At 43.7% G+C, this 19,251-nt stretch overlaps 2 protein-coding genes and 1 long non-coding RNA gene across 3 annotated transcripts in view; 1 reads left to right on the forward strand and 2 right to left on the reverse strand.

Moving 5' to 3' along the window:
- Positions 1–19,251, reverse strand: part of LOC140506439 (lactotransferrin-like) — an 83,788-nt gene that overhangs the window by 14,509 nt on the left and 50,028 nt on the right. The window contains 4 exon segments of the mRNA XM_072613618.1: positions 1,756–1,966; positions 1,969–1,997; positions 15,404–15,409; positions 16,696–16,852. Of these exon segments, the coding sequence (XP_072469719.1) occupies positions 1,756–1,966; positions 1,969–1,997; positions 15,404–15,409; positions 16,696–16,852 (403 nt within the window).
- Positions 6,111–8,333, reverse strand: NDUFB11 (NADH:ubiquinone oxidoreductase subunit B11). The gene is made up of 3 exons (XM_072613616.1): positions 7,142–8,333; positions 6,595–6,725; positions 6,111–6,280 (listed from the first exon to the last, which is right to left on the reverse strand). The coding sequence occupies exons 1-3, from the start codon at positions 7,343–7,345 to the stop codon at positions 6,154–6,156; spliced, it is 462 nt and encodes a 153-aa protein (XP_072469717.1). The 5' UTR covers positions 7,346–8,333; the 3' UTR covers positions 6,111–6,153.
- LOC140506440 (uncharacterized) lies at positions 11,179–17,779 on the forward strand. Its single transcript, XR_011967933.1, has 2 exons — positions 11,179–16,233; positions 16,391–17,779. It is a non-coding gene; the product is annotated as an uncharacterized lncRNA (long non-coding RNA).

Genomic DNA, 19,251 nt, shown 5'->3' on the forward strand with positions numbered 1-19,251 from the left:
TCACTGCGGATGGCCCCCTAGGCTCCATCTCTGGCCCTTTTCTCTCAATGCTCCCTGACTTGGTTATCTCATCAGCTTCCACAGGATCAAATATTAGCCCTAGCATGATTCCTAAACCAATCTATCCTGCTCTAAATTCAGTGCAGAGTTCCTGTTGCATCTGGACATTTCAAACTAAATGTCCTGAAGACAACTCGAACTCCACAAGTCCAAAACAGAATTCACTATCCCTCCCCCTCAAATACACACCCTTTCCAAATTCCCTGTTACAGTCAAGGACACAACCACCCTTGGGTCACTCAGGCACAAAACTCCCCTGCCCCTCCCTCCATAACATCTCCAGCCTCAGGGCTCTTCCTCTCACTCTCGGACCTCTTGCTGGACTATATAAATAGCCCACTAAATGGGGTCCCTGCCCCAAGTTTATCCCCACTTCAATCCGTCCTGCACAGGGCTGTCAAAGCGACATGATCAGTGTCTGCCCCCGGCACTGAGCACTCCAACAGCTCCCTGTCACCTGTATAATCAACCAAGCCCCTCTGTTCAGTGCTCGCATCTCTTGGCACCCTGGCCCACTCCTACTATGTACAGTCACTATGTACACACTCCCCACGGGCAGAGGCAGGAGGGAAGGGGCCAGACTGTCTCCAGGAAACTCCGAGGCCCCCGTTAGCGCCACCACATTTCTTTCAGAAACAAAAGTCACTATTTAAAAATCTGTAAAACCATATCATACTATTCTGACCAGTTTGCAGCAGGTCATTATACAGAACAATCTCTTAAGAACTGATAAAAGAATATCAGGCAATGGGGGGGGGGCCCACAACGGGTGGGGGCAGGAGGGTATTGGGGGGACCCGCAGCAGGCGGGGACAGGAGGGCACTGGGGGGGTCCGCAGTGGGTGCGGACAGGAGGGCACTGGGGGGGGGGGCCACAGCAGGGGGCGACAGGAGGGCAATGGGGGGGCCCCGCAGCAGGGCAATGGGGGGGCCCACAGCAGGTGGGTGCAGGAGGGCGATGGGGGGGCCGCAGGGCAAGGTGGGGTCCGCAGCGGGTATGGGCAGGAGGGCACTGGGGTGCCCCGCAGCAGGGCAATGGGGGGGCCCACAGCAGGGGGAGCAAGAGGGCACTGGGGGGCCCCGCAGCAGGGGGGGTCAGGAAGGCAATGGGGGGCCTGCAGTGGGTGGGAACAGGCTTCAACAGGTAACAGACAAGGATCTTCAGATAACAGGGGGCAAGGACCGCAGGACGGAAATACAGCCAATGGAAATGGCCAGGGTACAACCCCGAAGAAGAGTCCGCTGGCACCCCCTTGGGGTCAGGGGAGGCTGCGAAAGCCCCCCAGGCTGTTGTGCCGAGCTCCTGCTGAGTGTCCAGCCCCGGCACTGGAGGGACAGAGATCTGCTTCAGGGGAGGGACCATCCAGATGGGTGACATCACGGACACCTCGCGGCCCGGGGTGGGAGGGGGCAGCGGGACCGTGAAGGATGAAAAGTGCTGAGTGAAGGCAGGGGACCTACCCAGGGGACCCCTTATCTTGGAGCAGAAGGTGTAGGGGGGCCAGAAAAAGGGCGAGTTCCTGGGCTACTCGGGAAATGACGGACGACAGGAAGGTACCACGTGGATGCGGGGCCCACCGAGAGGAATTCGGGGGTTCTCATAACCAGGCAGCCCCCTACAGATCCCCAGCAGGCTCCCTCGAGCCCCGCAAGCATCCCAACGCGTGCCCCTCCCCCCATCTCGGCCGCCTCTCACCCAGGGTCACCAGAACGACGAGCACCGCCACCAGCACGGAAAGCATCGTCGGGTCTCTTTGCTGCAGCTCCTGGCGCAGAGAGTCCAAATACGGCTGGAAGGTACCACCTCCGACCCCCATCTGCTCAGCTTCCGCCGAGACCATCCTTGAGCAGCGCGGCCGCGACAGAAAGACGTGGCCCTCGAAGCTCTACGCCGTCGTGGGGCGCGCGGAGCATCATGGGAACCGTAGTCTTCCGGGCCTCCTTCCCGAAGGCGGTAGTGGAGCAAGTGTATTTCCTGAAAGGAGCCTTCTGGGAGTTGTAGGTTTTGTTTTTTTAATCTCTTCCCCTCCCGCGAACCACTTTGGCCCCAGGCTTTATGCAGTAAAAAACGACCCTCGTAATCTAGTGTTTGATAAACCCAACGCTCCAAACTTTTGGGACAGTGGCTCACTATTTCACAAAAACTGTTGGAAAAACTGGAGAGCAGTTTAGCGGAAACCAGGTAACGGACCGACATCTCACATTGTGTTCTGTAGTCCTCTTCCAGAACGAAGGACAAACACAATTGTGTACTAGCTTTACGTGAAAGTCGATAAGATGTCCGGAGTCGAGCACTGAGTTCTGGCCCGTGCTGCCCACATCTGCCGGCCTAGGTCGCCTGGGTCCCCCAGGTAGCAAGTCAGCACACTGCATAAAAAGGTAACTGAAACTCCAGGGCTTCCTCTGACCCTTTCACAACATGCCCCGTCTCTAGGCCTGTACCTTGGTAACTTTGGGCCCTTACACAAATATAGACATTAACTGGTACTTCCAAAAGCTCATGCTAATTACCTACCTGTGGGGAGTCGTGGTTTGAGTTCTCTCCAATGTGAAAGATGAGGTCTCTTGTCCGTGAGACTATCCTAGATTTCCAAGCTAAAAGGGACCCTAGAGGTAAGGTAAAATAGGCAAAGCACTTTGCAAATCTTAAAGCTCTGTATAAATGGTAGTGATGATGATGATGGTGGTGGTGGTGGTGGTGGTGGTGATGATGACTCATTCTATTTGTGAAGAAACTAAGATCCAGATATTAAGTGATTTTTTTTTTTTGTTCAGTCGTTTTTCAGTTGCATCCAACTCTTCCTAACTTCATTTGGGGTTTTCTTGGCAAAGATATTAGAGTGCTTTGCCATTTTCTTCTCCAGCTCATTTTACAGATAAGGAAATGGAGGCAAACAAGGCTAAAGTGACTTGCCCAGGGTCACATAGCTAGTAAATGTCTGAGGCCAGATTTAAACTCAAGAGGAGGAGTCTTGACTCCAGGCCCAGTGCTCTATCTAGCTGTCCTTTAAGTGACTTAAGATCACCCAAATTATGATGCCACCCTGATAGGCTCTTTTTACTCTCCCCACCTTAGGTCAATGAAAATAAGGCAGAAAGGGATAACTGCAAAGAAACAAACAGATGTTAAATATCTAAAACAAAACAAAATATCCATCTCTATAGCTATGAGGCCTGGTCACTCATATTTTATTAGGGAGATACTTTTAAGATTTGGACTTGCCCTACATTACAACATTCTAGCTTCCGGTGACAAGGAGAGGCTGGAGTGGTTAGGCAAACCCAGTTTTTGGAGAGACAATAGGTTCATCAATTTCAAGTCCAGCTTTGTGATTAACTGGAGGGAATAGTCTTAGCAGTTTCAGAACTGTCATTCACTATGAAGAGGAAGAAATCAGCAAGTTATAAAGGAAAGGGGATATGTAGCCTTAGATTCATATTTCTCTTTTAAAAAAGTTGTTTTTACTTTCCATTTTTGTATATGTATGTATATTGTCCCAATAACCATCAGCTTTTTACTCTGCCCTCCTCAGAATACCACCCATCTGGATTCTGCTCATATGCTGCTATAGGCAATATTGTGATACAGTGCTTGTCCACAGATTCTGTAGCTACCACTCTGTAAATGAACACCTTTTGTCACATCTCTTCTAGGTCCATCCACAGTTCCAAAAGTCAACTCTAAAAGTTCTTACACACTAACTTTTTTCTTGATCCCTTTTTGGTCTTTCCAACCCTATTGGGTCACAAGGGTTTTCTTCCTTTTCCCCTACACTTTGAGTTTCTAGCATTATTTTAAACATAGCTTTACAAATTAGTTTCTCTGATGTCGCATCAGAGAGCCACTGGGAACAGGGAATGCCCTGGAAAGTTTCTAACCCTAAGAAAAGGTTCAGGATGAATGAAAACTGATATCCCCTTGGTCCTGGAAAGAAAAATCAGTCAGGGTAAGTAATGATTGATGAAGATGAAATTTTGTCAAGGAGAAGTACTAATGTATATCTAAGGCATTTATATTTTTTAAAATTATCCTTTTATTGTATTTCCACCATCCTCTGCTCTAGCCATTCTTTTTTGGTTTTGTCCAGACATGTTTTAATTAGGCACAATTCCAGGTGAGGAAACAGTTTTGAAACTTGTAGTCTTGAGACCTGCCTGGGGCCTTGAGAGGTTAAGTGACTTGCCCAATGATATATGGCCAAACTGTTAAGAGGTAGATTTGAACTCTCATCTTGATTCTACTGCTAATGGAATTTTACTGAGCCAGTCTCTAACCTGAGAAACAGCAGGCCAGAGACAGTGCCAGTAAACAGGTAGCTGTTTCATTATGAGGAACAGATTTGCAAATAGGAAATTCTCCTAATCAGGATTCCACTTTGCTGAAGGGAAGACAGAAGGGAGAGGGGAAGGTGGACTACAAACAAGGTTTTCCCCAAGCTTGAGTAGTTTCCCACGACAAACTCACAAATGGAAGACAGTACAACAATTCTGGAGTCCTGTGGGAGCAACATTACTCCAGTCCTTGCTGGGTCACAGGACCAGAGTTCTGTTAACAGGAACAGGGTCTACAGTCTTTAATTCGCTTCATTTCACATATACAGACACAAGGATGCCAGTGATCATGAGCATTGTCAAAGGTTTGATTTATCACTTGCATTAGAAGTCTGACTCATGAGAGAGGCAATTCTGAATAATCTATTGATGTATTCATGACATATATCAATTATTATAAAATCGTATTTCCCTTCACACTACTATGATATATGCCTTTTATTTAGATGGCTCATACTGTTGAGAAAATATCTTAAAAGAAGTATTTAGCTGGATCACGTACTGTATTTCATCTTTTAGCCATCTTTACTTGTGGACAACATAACCCTTCGGTATCTTTGCTTGCACAGATATTTATTTTCTTAACTATGTAGTCATATCAACCATGCCATAGGACCTATGTCACACCTATGGTGTCTCCCCCCCCCCCCCCACTTGTCCCCCAATCAGCATGTCTACTTAAACTTGGAACTTTGAACAAAAATGGGCACTCCTAAAGCCAGGTTTCAAATAGAAGGCTTGCTGGCTAGGTTTCTCTTACACTTCTCAAGTAATCTTACACTGTAATTCAAGATAACCTGTTGAGGACTTTGCAGGAGTTGGACTGCTTAAACTTTAATGTTCCTTCCAATTCTGAGATTCTGTGAATCAAGGAATTTCATCAAAGCCTACATCCCTGAGCTTAATAAATTCAGCTTTCTCTGTATTGTTACAGTACCCGCTATAACAGAATTTGAGGATGGGGGAACATCTCTGAACTCCTGTGATTCTCCCATTATCTCTTGCTGCTATCAGAAGGCACAAGTGTGGCCTTCCTCTCTGAATTCCATTCCTCCATTGCTGCAATTATTTCCCAGGAGGATGACACCATCACAGATGACAGGGAATGAATGGATCTTGAAGATAGATGGCAGAGCAGTCTGAGGACTCAGGAGGCAAATCCTGTTTCTGCCACATACTAGCTACAGGGTCTTGGGCAAGTCTCTTAATCTCTAGATGCCCCTCTTTGATCAATGAAATGATGATGAAATGCTATCCATCTCCTCACAGAGGTGGACTACATGTGCAGAGATACATTTTTTGACATGGCCACTATGGGAATTTATTTTGCTTGACTACCACATATTTGTTACAAGGGTTCTTCTTTTCCAGTGGGTAGGGAGAAGATGGGGGAAAAATAATTAATGCTTGATATTAAAAAAATACATAACATTTAATTTAAGGCAATAAGTTGCAGGGAAGGTGCCAATGTGTATAAGTAGAAGCACCTGACTGGAAGCTTCCTATATGCTTAATGAAATCACAGGTCTAGTTAAAAAACAAAGATAAGAAAAAAAATAAACCTTAGATCTCAGAAACAGAAGTGACTTTCAGAAGCCATCTAGCCTAATTTTAGAGATGAGAAAAGGAGCCTCTACAACGTTAAATGAACAGGGACAGAGCAAGTAGGAGAGGAAGGACAGCGATTCTCCTATCCCCTTCCAACATTCAATACACATGTACCAACAGAATTAGAATCACTTTATTCACAGCCGGGTTTCCTTTACTCTTCATCATCTGGCAAAATAATCTTGCTGGGGTCAAAATAGTTGGAGGTCATAAGGGGCAGGCCCTGGGCCTCCCTCAGCTTCACCTGTCGCTCGGCCTCTCTCCGGGCCCACTCCTTCATCCTGTGGAAGAGGACAGGGAGGAGGAGGAGGGTGAGGGCCGCTTGTACCAGCGCCGGCCTCCCCAGGCAGAAGCCATGCTCATCACCAGCCCCGTCAGAGGCGGCCAGGGGCGCGGGGCTGGCGGCCGGGGGCGCCGGGCTGGGGGCCGGGGGCGCGGGGCTGGCGGCCGAGGGCACGGGGGCGTGGGGCCGGGGGCGCGGGGCTGGGGGCCGGGGGCGCGGGGAAGGCGGCCGGGGGCGCGGGGCTGGGGGCCGGGGGCGCGGGGCTGGCAGCTGGCGCGGACTCCCCCTGCCCCCAGCCCCCTCCATACTCACTTGTAGTCAGGGAGGTAGGCCACAAAGGTGGAGCCTAGGACCACGGCCACCGAGAGGCCGAGGAAGAACACGACCCTCATGTTCCATTCGTCTATGAAGGGGTCTTCGTCAAAGCCGTGGGAGTCCGGGTTCTGCGTTGGGAGGGCGGACAGTTAGAAAGCCCCCACCCTTCTCTAAGGATCCAGCTGCGACAGCCGCCGCAGGGCACACGGTTTTTAACCGTAAGGCAAAGAAAATAGAGACAGCACCAACATTTTTATTGGAAAGCAAGATAGCATCTGCTTGAAATTATATGGATTTAAAAAGCACATTTGCACAGAGAGACGTGGTGGTATAGGGTAGGAAAATCGTAAAAGTTGTTTTTTGAATTCTTGCATCAATTGACGAGACCGGTTCTTGTATTTTAAGAAATTAGAGCCCCTGGAGGAGGAGGGACTTCCGCCGTTGGACAGATAGGACAGCGGCCACCGGCAAGGCCTAGGGGGAGGTGGAAAGGGTAAGTACCGCCCCCTCGGCCTCTTCCGGCTCCCTAGCCCCGCCCCCTCACCTTCTCATAGAGGTTGACATCTTCTGTTTCTGGGTCTTCTTGCCAGGCGACCTCCGCTGCCCGGGGCCGTTTCTCCACCGCCGGCGGGGCGACCACGGCTCCGGTCGTGCTGGAGCGCCAGCGGAGACGGCCCGCGGCCGGCACCCTCCGTGCCGCTCCGAGCAACCGCCGAGAGCAAATCCTCCACAACCCCGCCGTGGCCATGGCCGCTGCTGTAGCTCCGGCGCCGCTGCCTAGGCGGGGGAGGGACGTCGGACAGGAACAGCCTACAGCGCAGGCGCCCTTCGCGCACAGGACCCTGCGGCTCCCGGAAGCCACTGTCCCGCCCACCTCGGGCTCATTTGTCCGGGCTTTTGATGGGCTTGGGCCGCAGGCACGTGGCCGGAAGGCTTGGCTTAGGAGAAATAATCACCTGCTTCAACCAATCCCTGCAAGAGTCCCGTGCCCTTGTTGGGCTAGGACGCCCGAGAGCCGGCAGCCTCCCAGAGCGCTATGCGGAGCTGTGTTGGTAGAGCCTGGACTCCTGGAGGTTCCTTATCCCAGGAGTCTTCGGAAGGAGATCTTGGGCCCTGACACTGCCCAGCTGGTCGGAGGGGGCGCAGGGGTCTCCCCATTATCGGGGCCTTGGCAGCAATCTCATTCATTGGAAGCGCGCCCTGAGCAGCGCCGTGCAGGGGTAGCCGAGGCCACCAAGATGCGTTAAAGAGTGCCTGCCGCGTGCCCACCAAACCCCGGCGTGAGGTCTCTCTCTCACACACGTACACGCACGTGCATTTTTGTTCAGTCGTTTCAGTTATGTCTGACTCGTTCGTGACCCTATTTGAGGAGTTCTTGCCATTTCTTTCTTCAGCTTGTTTTAAGGATAAGGCAAACAGGTTAAGTGACTTGCCCAGGGTCACACAACTAGTAGGTGTCTGAGGCAGGATTTGAACTCAGGAAGATGAGTCTTCTGGTACTCCAGGCCCGGCCCTTCTATCCACTGTGCTATCCAGCTACCCACAGATATATGGACACGCAAATGTGTGTATATACGTATGTGCGTGTGTACGTTCACATTCGCACATATATACACATATGCTCTATATAAACACTTGTGTATATACTTTTATACTTGCACATATACATGTAAACTTGCATTTATACTTGAATATGCATTTGTATTTATATGTATTAGAAAGTGAATAAATGCAAATATACAGGTTGTCCCCAAAGTCTTAATGCAGTTTTAAGTACTAAGACTTTGGAGGCATCTTATATACAAATAGTTAAGTAGAAAACAGGAAGAAATACTAGAAACTCCAACAAGAAGACATTTAATAAATGCCTACTATGTGCCTATACTCAGTTCTGGGGATACAAATGCAAAGACTGAAATTCCCTGTTCTCAATAACTTGAATTCTAATGAGGAGACAACAGATATGCATGTTAAAATATGCAGCATACATGTAAATTGAATAAATACAAAAAAGTATATAGTTAAATACAAACTAGTTTGAAAGGGAAGGCACTAGAAGTTGAGATGAGTAGCATAGAAGATGGTGCTTGAACTACATTTTGAGATGAGAGAAATTATAGTGCAGAGGAGAAGGGAGTGCATTTTAGGCATGAGGAACACCCAGTCCAAAGGCTTGGAGATGAGAAATCACGTATATGGATTCTGTAGAGATAATGTAGATGGAGTCTATAGGTTAGGACCTTTTGAGCTGGTTCTTTAAAACGGAAGGGTTTATATTTTTTCCTAGAGACAATAAGTGACCATAGGAGTGTATTGAGTAGAAGGGTGAGATGATCAGTCCTATACTTAAGGAAAATCATGTTCACCAGATAGTGGAGGGTGGACTGGGATAGGGAGTGGGTGGGGGTGGTATAAAGCAGGGAGACTAATTAGGAGACAGGTGCAGTAATCTGTGCTAGCAGTGATGAGAACCTGAACTAAAGTGAGAGCCAGATAACTGGAGATAAGAGTTCGAGGTGGTAGAGGTAGAAATGCAAAACTTTGACAACTGATTGAATATGTAGGGTGAAGGAGAGAAATCAAGAGTAACACTAAAGTTACAAAGCTATGACCTGCAAAAAATGGTGGTGCCTTTGACGGAAATAGGGAAAACTGAAGTAGCAGTGGGCTTGAGGGATGTTGGATTTGAGATGTCTATGGGGCATCCAGTTTGAAATGTGCAATAGGCACTTGGTGTGGCAGAGCTGGAAATTAAGGAAGAGACAGGCGGGCTATCTAAGTCATCAGCGAAGGGATGATAATTAAACCCATGGGAGCTCATGAGGTTACTGAGAGAGAAAATAGAGCAGAAGACAGGGTCTTAAAACCTTAAGGAATATGAATAAGCTCAGCAAAGGAAACTTAAGAAGGAGTGGTCTGAAAGGAGAACCAGGAGAGACTAGTGTTATGGGAAGAAAGAGTATCCAGGAAAAAGGGGTAATCAATAGATATCTCTGGATTCTGAGACCCTTCTGTCCAAGGGAGATTATGATTTCTGCCTGGAAGAGAACAGAGAACAGTCATGACTGGGAGCTTCTCTTCTCACCTATCTTTTAGAGGGATATTGGGCTAGATTTATACCCATCTGTACCCCCATACTGCTGGTCTAAGGTTACAGTAGGTTCAGAGCAAAAAACTGCTTTCCTGGTTTCTCTTAAGCAGATTAGGGGGTGGGGATGGGACAACTCTTTTTTTATACTCACTAGCTTAGCCCTTTCCCTCCAATACTCAGAAGCCCATCACAAATAGTGAGAATTGTAAATCTGTTTTTCCAAGCAAACAGCAAACAAAAATTGGAGACATTCTACACATTAGAATATGGAGGATACACAAATGAACAAGCTGTTCTGATGGGGACAAGGTAAGATTTCGATTTGAATCAAGAGAGAGGGCCCAGTCTCATGCAAGAGGAAATTCCTTCTCCAGCATCTCTAGAGAGGGAAGCTGGACATGTCAGGGAGCTAACATCCCTTTATATATCTGTTGCTTCTAAAGATTTTTTCCTTTCTATTCCTTGGGGTGCTCTCAGTTCATGTATTTTTTCCTTGTCTCCAGAACTGAGTGTATCTCTCTCAAGAATCTCTGGCACCCTTTGCTCCTTAAAATGCCACGCAGATTTACCTCTGCATTCTCTCCATCAAAGGAGCTGTGGTTCCCACCATTATGTCCAACAGCATGCAAAATGTCCCAGGTTTAGTTGGAAACCCATATATAGTGAGTAATTTTGTGGAGAAAGTTCTTTCTAAACCTTTAAGGTACTATATTGCTGTACCAAATTGTTATTGTTAGTTTTCCTTGAAAATTGAGAAAAATAAGGATGGTGATGTAAAGAGCATTGTTGTTTAGAATCCTTGACTGGAAAGGAATTGTAATGGTCTTTGACTTAAATCCAGTAAGTTGCTCTTTACCATGTTTTATTTTGTTTTCTTTCCAAGAAAAAGATAAAAGATTTACCCCGGATTCTCTAGGCAAATGAGTCAAAAAGAGCTAAGGCTAGCTAACTGGCTAGGCTGGATTGAAGGAAGAATCTGTCATCCTCTTTCCTTTTGAAAGGAAAGTCATTCCTCCAGAGGGGAAGGAGTTGAGTAAGTGGCTAAAGAGAAAGTCATACCTGAAAGGGGAGGAGTAGCCTGGTCTACAAAAAGTAAGGGAGAAGTTTGTGATACTGACAGCCTTATTTGCCTGTTCATTAATTCAGCGTACAGCAGTACTGGTAGATTGTATCAATCTGCAATAAACAGACTCCAGTCACCATTGAATGCACTGATACAGGTTGTCCCAAAAGTCTCAGTTTTAAGCTTTAATGGCTTTAAAAAGAAGACAAAGGGATTGATGTTGGGGGAAAACAGCTTGGTGCAGCGAATTGGGACACCTTATATATGGATAAAATAAGATAAATACAAGAGTTGATAGAATTCTTCTGGTGTTAGTGACTGCACTTAATGGGCTTATCAGTGAATAAAAATGTCTCTGTTCATACATCTTACCTCCTATCTGGGGTGGGGTGTGGTGGGGGAGAGGGGAGGGAGGGAATAAGTCCAGTTCAAACTAAATTAACTATGATTATTAAACATGGTTCTATAAATGCTAGCTTTAACAAACAAAATTTTACAAAAGGGATAAACATTGGTATAAAGGTTAAGATGTTTGTAGAAGATATGATAGTTTACCTAGAAAAGCCAAGGGAACAACAAAATGATAAGATCTTCAGCAAAGTCTTTCCCAAAAAAATCAACTACTTTTTTTATGTGCTCTGGAAATACTGCAAGCCTAGAGTTAGGAGGCCTGAGTTCAAATCCTGTCTCTTCCAGAGTCACTTTTATAAACCCACTTTACCCTGTGGGTTCCATTTTCCTCATCTGTAATGACAGTTTGATGGGGTGACCTCTATCAGTTCTTTGACATATCCTGAGAACGATTATGTCCCTTCCAGAATCAGTTTATTTCCTATGGTTGATCTCAGTTGTTTTCCCCCACATCACCCTCTTTAAGTGTCTTTGTTACTACTTCACATCAGTGTCCCTAATCCATTCCATTGATCAATTATTCTTATCCAGCACCAAATTATTTTAATGATTATAGCTTTGTAGTACAGTTTGAGATTTTGTTTTATGAATTCACATTCGCCGTTATGATTGCTAACTGTATATTTCCCTCCATTCTATTCTCTTATACTTATCTTTCCCTTTTTTACCTTGTCTCCTCCTCAAGAATCTATTTTGTTTCTAACCACTGCTTTCTTTAATCTACCCTCCCTCTTATCCATAGATTGCTGCTGGACTCAGTCACAATTAGTTCTCTGGGAGGTTCTGTGGGTTCAGAGTGAATGAACTACTGGTTCCCCCTTTGTTTTGGTCTCCTGACCTGGCTTATTTCAGTGAGAATTGGGGGTTGGGATAAGGATTTCCAGACTATCCAAAGGCTTGCATACTCAAACCCAATAAGTAATAGTAAACATAGTATACATCAAAATCTCAGTAATCAAACTGGTGACTTTATATTAATGAGACCCAGGCCATAGTTTACCTTTGCTAAATTAATTAGTAATAGTCTAAATTAGGTTGCAAGAAGGAAGGTTTACTCTATTTCAGAGAACAAATGTGCATTAATAACTAATGATTTGGGAAGATCCAGGGTTTCCCCTTTTCCTAAAGTCCTCATTTCAAAAGCTCATTCTCTGAAAACTGAACTTTCTCCTCAATCTTGGTCAGATCCCACCCAACCTTATAAGAAATCTTATCTAAATTGAATTCCTGCCCATTATGTCCTGCTCAGGCAAGTTTGGGTGTAGGTAGATCCTTTGTCTAGGTTGCCTGAAGTTGGTGGTGGTCTGTAGAGACAGTCTCTTTGCCAAGAGTGACATGATGTCACTCTCTCAACCCCTCATGAGAGTGAGCCCACTTCTCATTTTAATATTCATTCTCTCATTAATTGTTAAGCAGTCAGAACTGATTACCATCCCTTAGAACATCTACTTTTCCAAGGGCACATGTCATGACTGTCTTTGGCACTGGAGAATGCCACTGACCTCTTTTATTAATAAAATGCTAGCATTATTAATAAAATAATTACTCAGAAATCGTCTCTCGAACTTTTTAAATGTCACACTAATATATGCCAGGCATTGTACTAGACAGACATCCATGTATAAGCAAATTTTAATACACTAATCATTCCCACATTTTTGTTAATGAGCACCTCAAAGAATTTGACACATTTATATAGTGATTTACTATAAAGGGTTTTCTTGGAATCATTCTGAAAAAATAAGTGGTATAAGTATTATTACTATCACTGTACAGATAAAGGAAACTGAATTGTTAAAAAAAAACATTTCCCCACTGGGAGTTCCTTGTACTAATAGTCATAGGCTTGAACCAAAGTCCAAACTACCAAAATCCACCTACACCATATCATACTTAAATTGAAATGGATTTAGGAAACTATAAAGTCACATTACCTCTGTTGTATTATATTTTTATTTATTTCATTAAACATTTTCCAGTTTTGTTTTAGTCAAGTTTGGGGAACATTTGAGAGTTTTGCTAGGTCATTTGACCTGTACTATGAGTTGGATACCTCTCACCACTGTCTCTCAGGAAACTCTCATTTAAGTTTCACTTAGGTGATTTGATTGGGGTACTGTAACTTCCACTGTAAGGGATGATAAAGAATAAAATGTATAGAATTGTGAAGAAGGACCCAGCTGTACAGGAATATATAATTCAGTTTGGGGATTATGGTATTTAAGAATGTGGTCTAGATGAGGGAAAATCTTAGAAATGGAAGAACTCTGTAAAAGATGAAGAGACACACACACACACACAGTCAATGACATTCATCTACTTTATTTCTTGCTGAAGTGACAGCAGGTAAGCTTGAAGCTTCATGAAGTTAGCCCAGACTTCTCTGGAATCATCTGTTAACAAGAAGTGAGAGCCTCCATCTCATTGGCAGTGGGGTATTCTGGGTTGTAGCCCATCTGGAAAATTGTTCACTTTCCTAGGTTTCTAAGGATTAATGAACTTGCAGATAGATAGGAGATCTGTGGAGCAGAAACGGGCAGAACATTATTTATATAAAACTATTTGAATGCCCTAGAAGTCTCCATAGAATTAAAGTCAAGAGTCAGTCAAAAAATAATGGGGAGGTACTTGGTGTACACTAGTAGGCTACAACATATTACATTTTATGTATAAGTATGTACAACAATTAAGATGTACAGGAGAATGTGTGTGTTTGTCCTTCATTGCCAAAGAAGACCATGACATCAGAGAAATAATGACATGGCTTGCACTTGACTTTGTTTTGAGTGAGGGAGGGCTGTGCAGGTCATCAACCTCACTTCTCCTCCAGAGCCATCCGAATGCTGTGACCAGTTTATATCAGTTTATATATTCATCAGGATGACTGGAGATGACCCAGGATGAGGCAATTGGGCTTAAGTGACTAGCCCAAGGTCACACAGATAATGAGTGTCAAGTGTCTGAGGTGAGATTTGAACTCAGGTCCTCCTGACTCCTGCTCTATCCACTGCACCACCTAGCTGCCTGCAGGAGAATGAATGAATGAATGAGTGAATGAATGAATGAATGAATGAATGAATGAATGAATGAATGAAAAGGGCTTTATTAAGCACTTACAATGTACTAAGCATTGGAGAAATAGAAAATAGAGACAGTTTCTTCTCTCAAGGAATTCATAATCAAATGAGAGAGACAATACATAAAGCAACATAAAGGATGTCATCAGAGAAATATATGACCAGAAAAGGAGATGAACCTGCTATGTAATGTGACTGAGGGATACCTCATGGATGGCATTCATAAAATATCAGGAGACACAGAGGAAGCCCCAGTATGGTGGGTACACTTCAAGTTGAAGATTTATAGCTGTAGTGGTGCAAGAAGGATATCTAGGTGGGTACAAGTGGATAGAGCACTGGGCTTGGAATCAGGAAGACTCCTCTTCCCTGAATTCAAATCCAGCCTCCAACACTTACTAGCTGTGTGACCCTGGGTAAGTTACTTAACCATGTTTGCCTCAGCTCTTCATTCATAAAATGAGCTGGAGAAGGAAATGGCAAACCACGCCAGTATCTTTTCCAAGAAAAGGCCAAATGGAGTCATGAAGAGTCAGACAAGACTGAAAGGATGGAACAAAAAAAAGTGGTGCAAGATAATAAGGTATTGATATTTACATATAAGGGACCAACGTAAATTTCCATCTGCTTGATGCCTTTGGTCTTCACAGAGACAAGTGATGGTGGTTTATAATCTAGGTTTACTGCTGGGATACATCAGTAAGACTAAAGATGCATCAGAGAAGAGAAACCCCTCTTGCCATTATTTTCTGTATTACCTAATTTAGCATTTTACTGTGTACTGTCTTTTATGCCCCATAATTGTTTCTGATATATGGCCTCCTCCACTAGTCCACAAACTTCTTTCAGGGAAAAGACCTGTCTCACACAGATAGGCTTCAGCTTGCAAATAGGCTGTGTCCAGAAGTTCATAAGTCAACTGTCTAGAATTCAGAATACATTTAGTCAGTCAGTAAGCATTTATTATGTGCTTTTTGTGTGCCAGGTACTGTGCTGAGCACCTGGGGTATAAAGAAAGGCAAAAGACAGCCCCTGCCCTTTCAAATGGGGATGACAACATGCAAACAACTTTGTATAAATAAGCTATCTGCAGTATAAATTGGAGATAATCAACTAAGAGAAAGCATTAGAATTCACTCAAAGAAGTCAAGTTTTACTGATGACTGATAACTTTGGAGGTCAGCCTAAATACTGAAGTATATTTCTGTTGTACTTAATACTTTGTGGAACCATGAAAGAGTGGTTCTACAGAAAGTTCCAACTTAAAGTATCAAGAATAATTTCCTCCTTCAATGGGATCTGAGACTCTCCCTTGTCCCCTGGCTCTTTCTTGCTGGCCAGTTGTACTAAGATTCTTCTAGTTCCAAGTCACTGGCATTGACTTTTTTAGCTTGGGGTAGAGGCTCTAGTTGGGTGAGGGCTTGACCTAAGACAAATGTGGAAGGGGGATGAGGTGGGTGCAGATGTGGGGGTATTTTAGGAGTAACATATTGGCATCTCATATCAAGATAAAACTCAGGGTACCCTCCCACTCAACTCCCACCCAATTAAAACTGGGAACACTTCTGTGCTAACATCTTTTCATCTGAGGCACCCCAAATTGGTCTCCCTGCTTTCCTTTCAGTTGTCAACACTTGCTGCTTCCAAATTAAGGTTTCTCTTTTTCCCTATCTTACTATTAATAACACATGAACATACAGCCCCTGTGAAGTTTCCTAAGGGTTATTTTCTTCCCTTTTGGTGATAGTGATAGAGAAAAGAGAAAGTGAAGAAAAAGACTTTAACTTAAGTCCCTCTTCTCTTTTTTTCACTTCTTTACCAGGGAAAGAATCCTACAGAAGCAGTAATGAAGATCTTTACATAATGTTCTAAAATAAGTTATTTACATTTCAGAGGAAAAACTCTGAAATCTGTATTTCAGGTTTTCATTTTCTTGTAGGAGCTGGAAGTTTGGAGGTCTTGGGTGAAGAGCAGGATGAATCATCTGCATTGGGGTATGAGCAAATAAATAAGTGTGGGGATGAACTGCCAACAAGACCAGTGATGTGGATATAGGAATTTGCAACAGGAGTGGGGAATGAATAAAAGAAACCCATCCTTAGAGCTGGGGAGCTGTAACCCATTTCTCTCTCCTCTCCTTTTCCTCTACAGCAGTTCTTCCAGTACAAATCCAACTAAAGGACTACCTGGGTGGACTCAGAAGCAAGGGGTCAGTAGCAAACTCAAGAATAAGCAGAGGACATGAGGAGGGCCAGGCAATCCCTGGTCATCATCAGCTATTCCCCAAGTACATATTTAAGTAAATTTCCACCTGTTTGTCTCCACCACTCCTGTACACTGTTGGGCTCAACTAAATTCTCAAACCACATTTTTTTTACTTAATGACTTCTGCGTTGCTTCAAGATTCATTTGTTTGTACATTCCTGATTTCCCCTTTGAGGTTTCATTCTACTTACTTGAAGCATCTGAGCATTTTCTCAGAGACTCAATGACCTTGATATGCTCTGGTCCCAAATATTTCTCATAGGTTCTTTTGTCTGGAACGTCTGACAAGCATTCAGTGTTGTCTGTAAACAGGAGGTCCTTGTTTCTGGATTGAAACATCTGAAACATCTGCCATTCTGTCCCATTGGTCCCAAAGAGGTCCTGTATCAAATGGGCAAACATATGGGTGAGCACCATGGGATTAGCCTTAGGGGAAACTTCTGAGTCAGTGAAGTTTATCTTTGGTGCCTCCCTTTATCTCGTCATAGTTTTCTGTCCTCATCACCCCTACCTGGTTGCTTCCTTCCCCACTCCCAGGTGTGCTGGGTTCTCATGTGGTTTATAATTTATTTATTTATAACTCTTACTAAACAGCTCTTCACCCAGCCAGCCCTACCTGCCTTAAATTTTTCTAATTTTAGTAACAGCATCTCTCCATTCGAGCTTACCTGTTCTTTGTCTCCATCCTTTCTCTGACAGCCAATCCACATTGTTACCCCACCTAGAGTCAGTTTAACAGGGCCCTCCTAGAGACAAAATACTTTTCTTCCAAAGGGACTGAATGGCAGAATATGATTGGGGCATTCTCATGGGGAAGATTTGTTTAGTGCAGAGAGGCTTTTTAGAATGATTCTCAGATCATCTCATTTAAACTATCCCACATGCCTAGAATATACTCCCTCCTTACTTCTGCCTCATGGAATCCTATTTTATGTTGTAACTTAGCACATTCTTCTGCATGACACCTTTCCTAACCCTCAATAGCTGGTGTGTGCCCATCCAAACTGTCTTGTTTTTAACGACTTCCTATATATTTGTATTTATTAGCTCTATAGTTGTGCTTTATATGTTTTTGTTTGTATTCCCTCCATTAAAATGTAACCTCCTTAAGGTCAAGAATTTTTCATATTTGTATGCTCAGTGCATAGCATAGCACCTTGTAGTAGATATTTAATAAAAACTCAGTGAATAATTGATTATTAGGTAGATTGATGCATTTAATACTCTGACTATAAAAGCTATCCTTGGATTTGTGACATAAAAGAAGTTTGACATAATTTCTGAGTAATTAATCATATTATAATGAGAAGTGAACTTAATCTAGGAGATCTACGATTATGTTGCTCTTAATTATCTCTACCCAGACCACCCCAGCCTGTGTACGTGTTGGGGGGGATTTAAGGGGAGGTAATCTGGAAAAAAGATCTACCCAAGCCTGAGTAGAACACAATGGGCTTCCCCAGTTGGGTGGGGTTTGAACTAGTTTGAGGAAAAGTTAATTCAATTCATTATCAACAATGTTCTTCAGATACTGTTTGAATAACATGCCAAAGGGCTGATTTCTGAATAAGGAAGTAGAAAGGGGAAAAGCCTTAGCCTAATTCAATAATTGGTTATTAATATGAGAGAAATAATCATTTCAAATTCTTCTTTATAGTAGTAGTAGTAATAGTGGTAGTGTAGTAGTAGTAGTAGTAGTAGTAGTTCAAAGAAGAAATCTAATAATAATAATTTATAATAATAATAGTAATAGTTTAAAGAATGAAAGATCTCTGAATGCAGGGGTCATAACTTTTTCCGTGCTACCAAAATGCTGTCTGCCAAATTAACTATCTGATTAAAAGGCAGATCAGAAAGGATTGCCAAATTCATCACAGCTTCTACCAAAGAGATAGTCCCATTGACCTCATTTTTATTGGGGAGGGTCCTAATGGTTAGAGAGAGCCCATGAGTGAATTTTTCAGAGTTTTCTAACTGGCTCAAACAAAGAGAGTGATGGAGATTCAGTTCCCCTCTGTTTTTCAGTCAGAAAGCTTGCTTATTTCTCTTTCTCTACGTAGAGACCTGTGGCATTGAAGTAGTATTAACTTACCGCTACAGTCTTTGCTTTCAGGTTTAAGTAGGGAGAAGTCTATATGATTGGGATCATAACCTGTTAACTGATCCCAGTCTCATTCATTTAGAAAGTGGTGGCTGTAAGAAGATTGGTCCTAGAAAAACTAGGAAATGAAGGAATGTCTCCCTCTTTTTTTTTGCTGAGGTGGGGCACTATTGATGTGCTATATAATGAATACCATCAGATTCAAGGTAAACTATTTTTCTCTCTTTTTTGTTCTTTGTTACATGGAATGGCTTGCTAGGCAAGAGAGGGAGAGGGATATACTAGGAAATAAAGATGATGTAATGACAATATACACACATATATTATATTATATACATGATGTGTGTGTGTGTGTGTGTATATATATACATAATATGTGTATGTATAATTTTTTTAAAATAGGGGCTACTGCTGAAGAAAAGGGAAGAACTGCTGACATAAACATCCTTCCCTGGAACTCATTCCTCTCTATCAACCTGTGGCCCAGCAGCATGAGGGTTCCAGGCCCCCTAGACCTCTCAGAGACTGAAATTGGAGACCTTCTCTTGGATTCCATTTTTGAAGGGTCTACCTATTCCATCAGTGGCACCATATACTGCTTTCCATTAGTACCTGAAAAGAATAACCATTCCTCAGCCTTTCATCA

This window comes from Notamacropus eugenii, chromosome 5 (assembly GCF_028372415.1).
Source record: "Notamacropus eugenii isolate mMacEug1 chromosome 5, mMacEug1.pri_v2, whole genome shotgun sequence".
Classification (NCBI taxonomy): Eukaryota; Metazoa; Chordata; class Mammalia; order Diprotodontia; family Macropodidae; genus Notamacropus; species Notamacropus eugenii.

Excerpts from the sequence above, each read along its gene's own strand:
- NDUFB11 (XM_072613616.1), bottom strand. The coding sequence starts at position 7,345 with ATGGCCACGGCGGGGTTGTGGAGGATTTGCTCTCGGCGGTTGCTCGGA. Across the intron at positions 6,726-7,141 it reads ATGTCAACCTCTATGAGAAG|AACCCGGACTCCCACGGCTT; the intron begins GTGAGGGGGCGG and ends CTCCCAACGCAG. Across the intron at positions 6,281-6,594 it reads GCCTACCTCCCTGACTACAA|GATGAAGGAGTGGGCCCGGA; the intron begins GTGAGTATGGAG and ends CCTCTTCCACAG.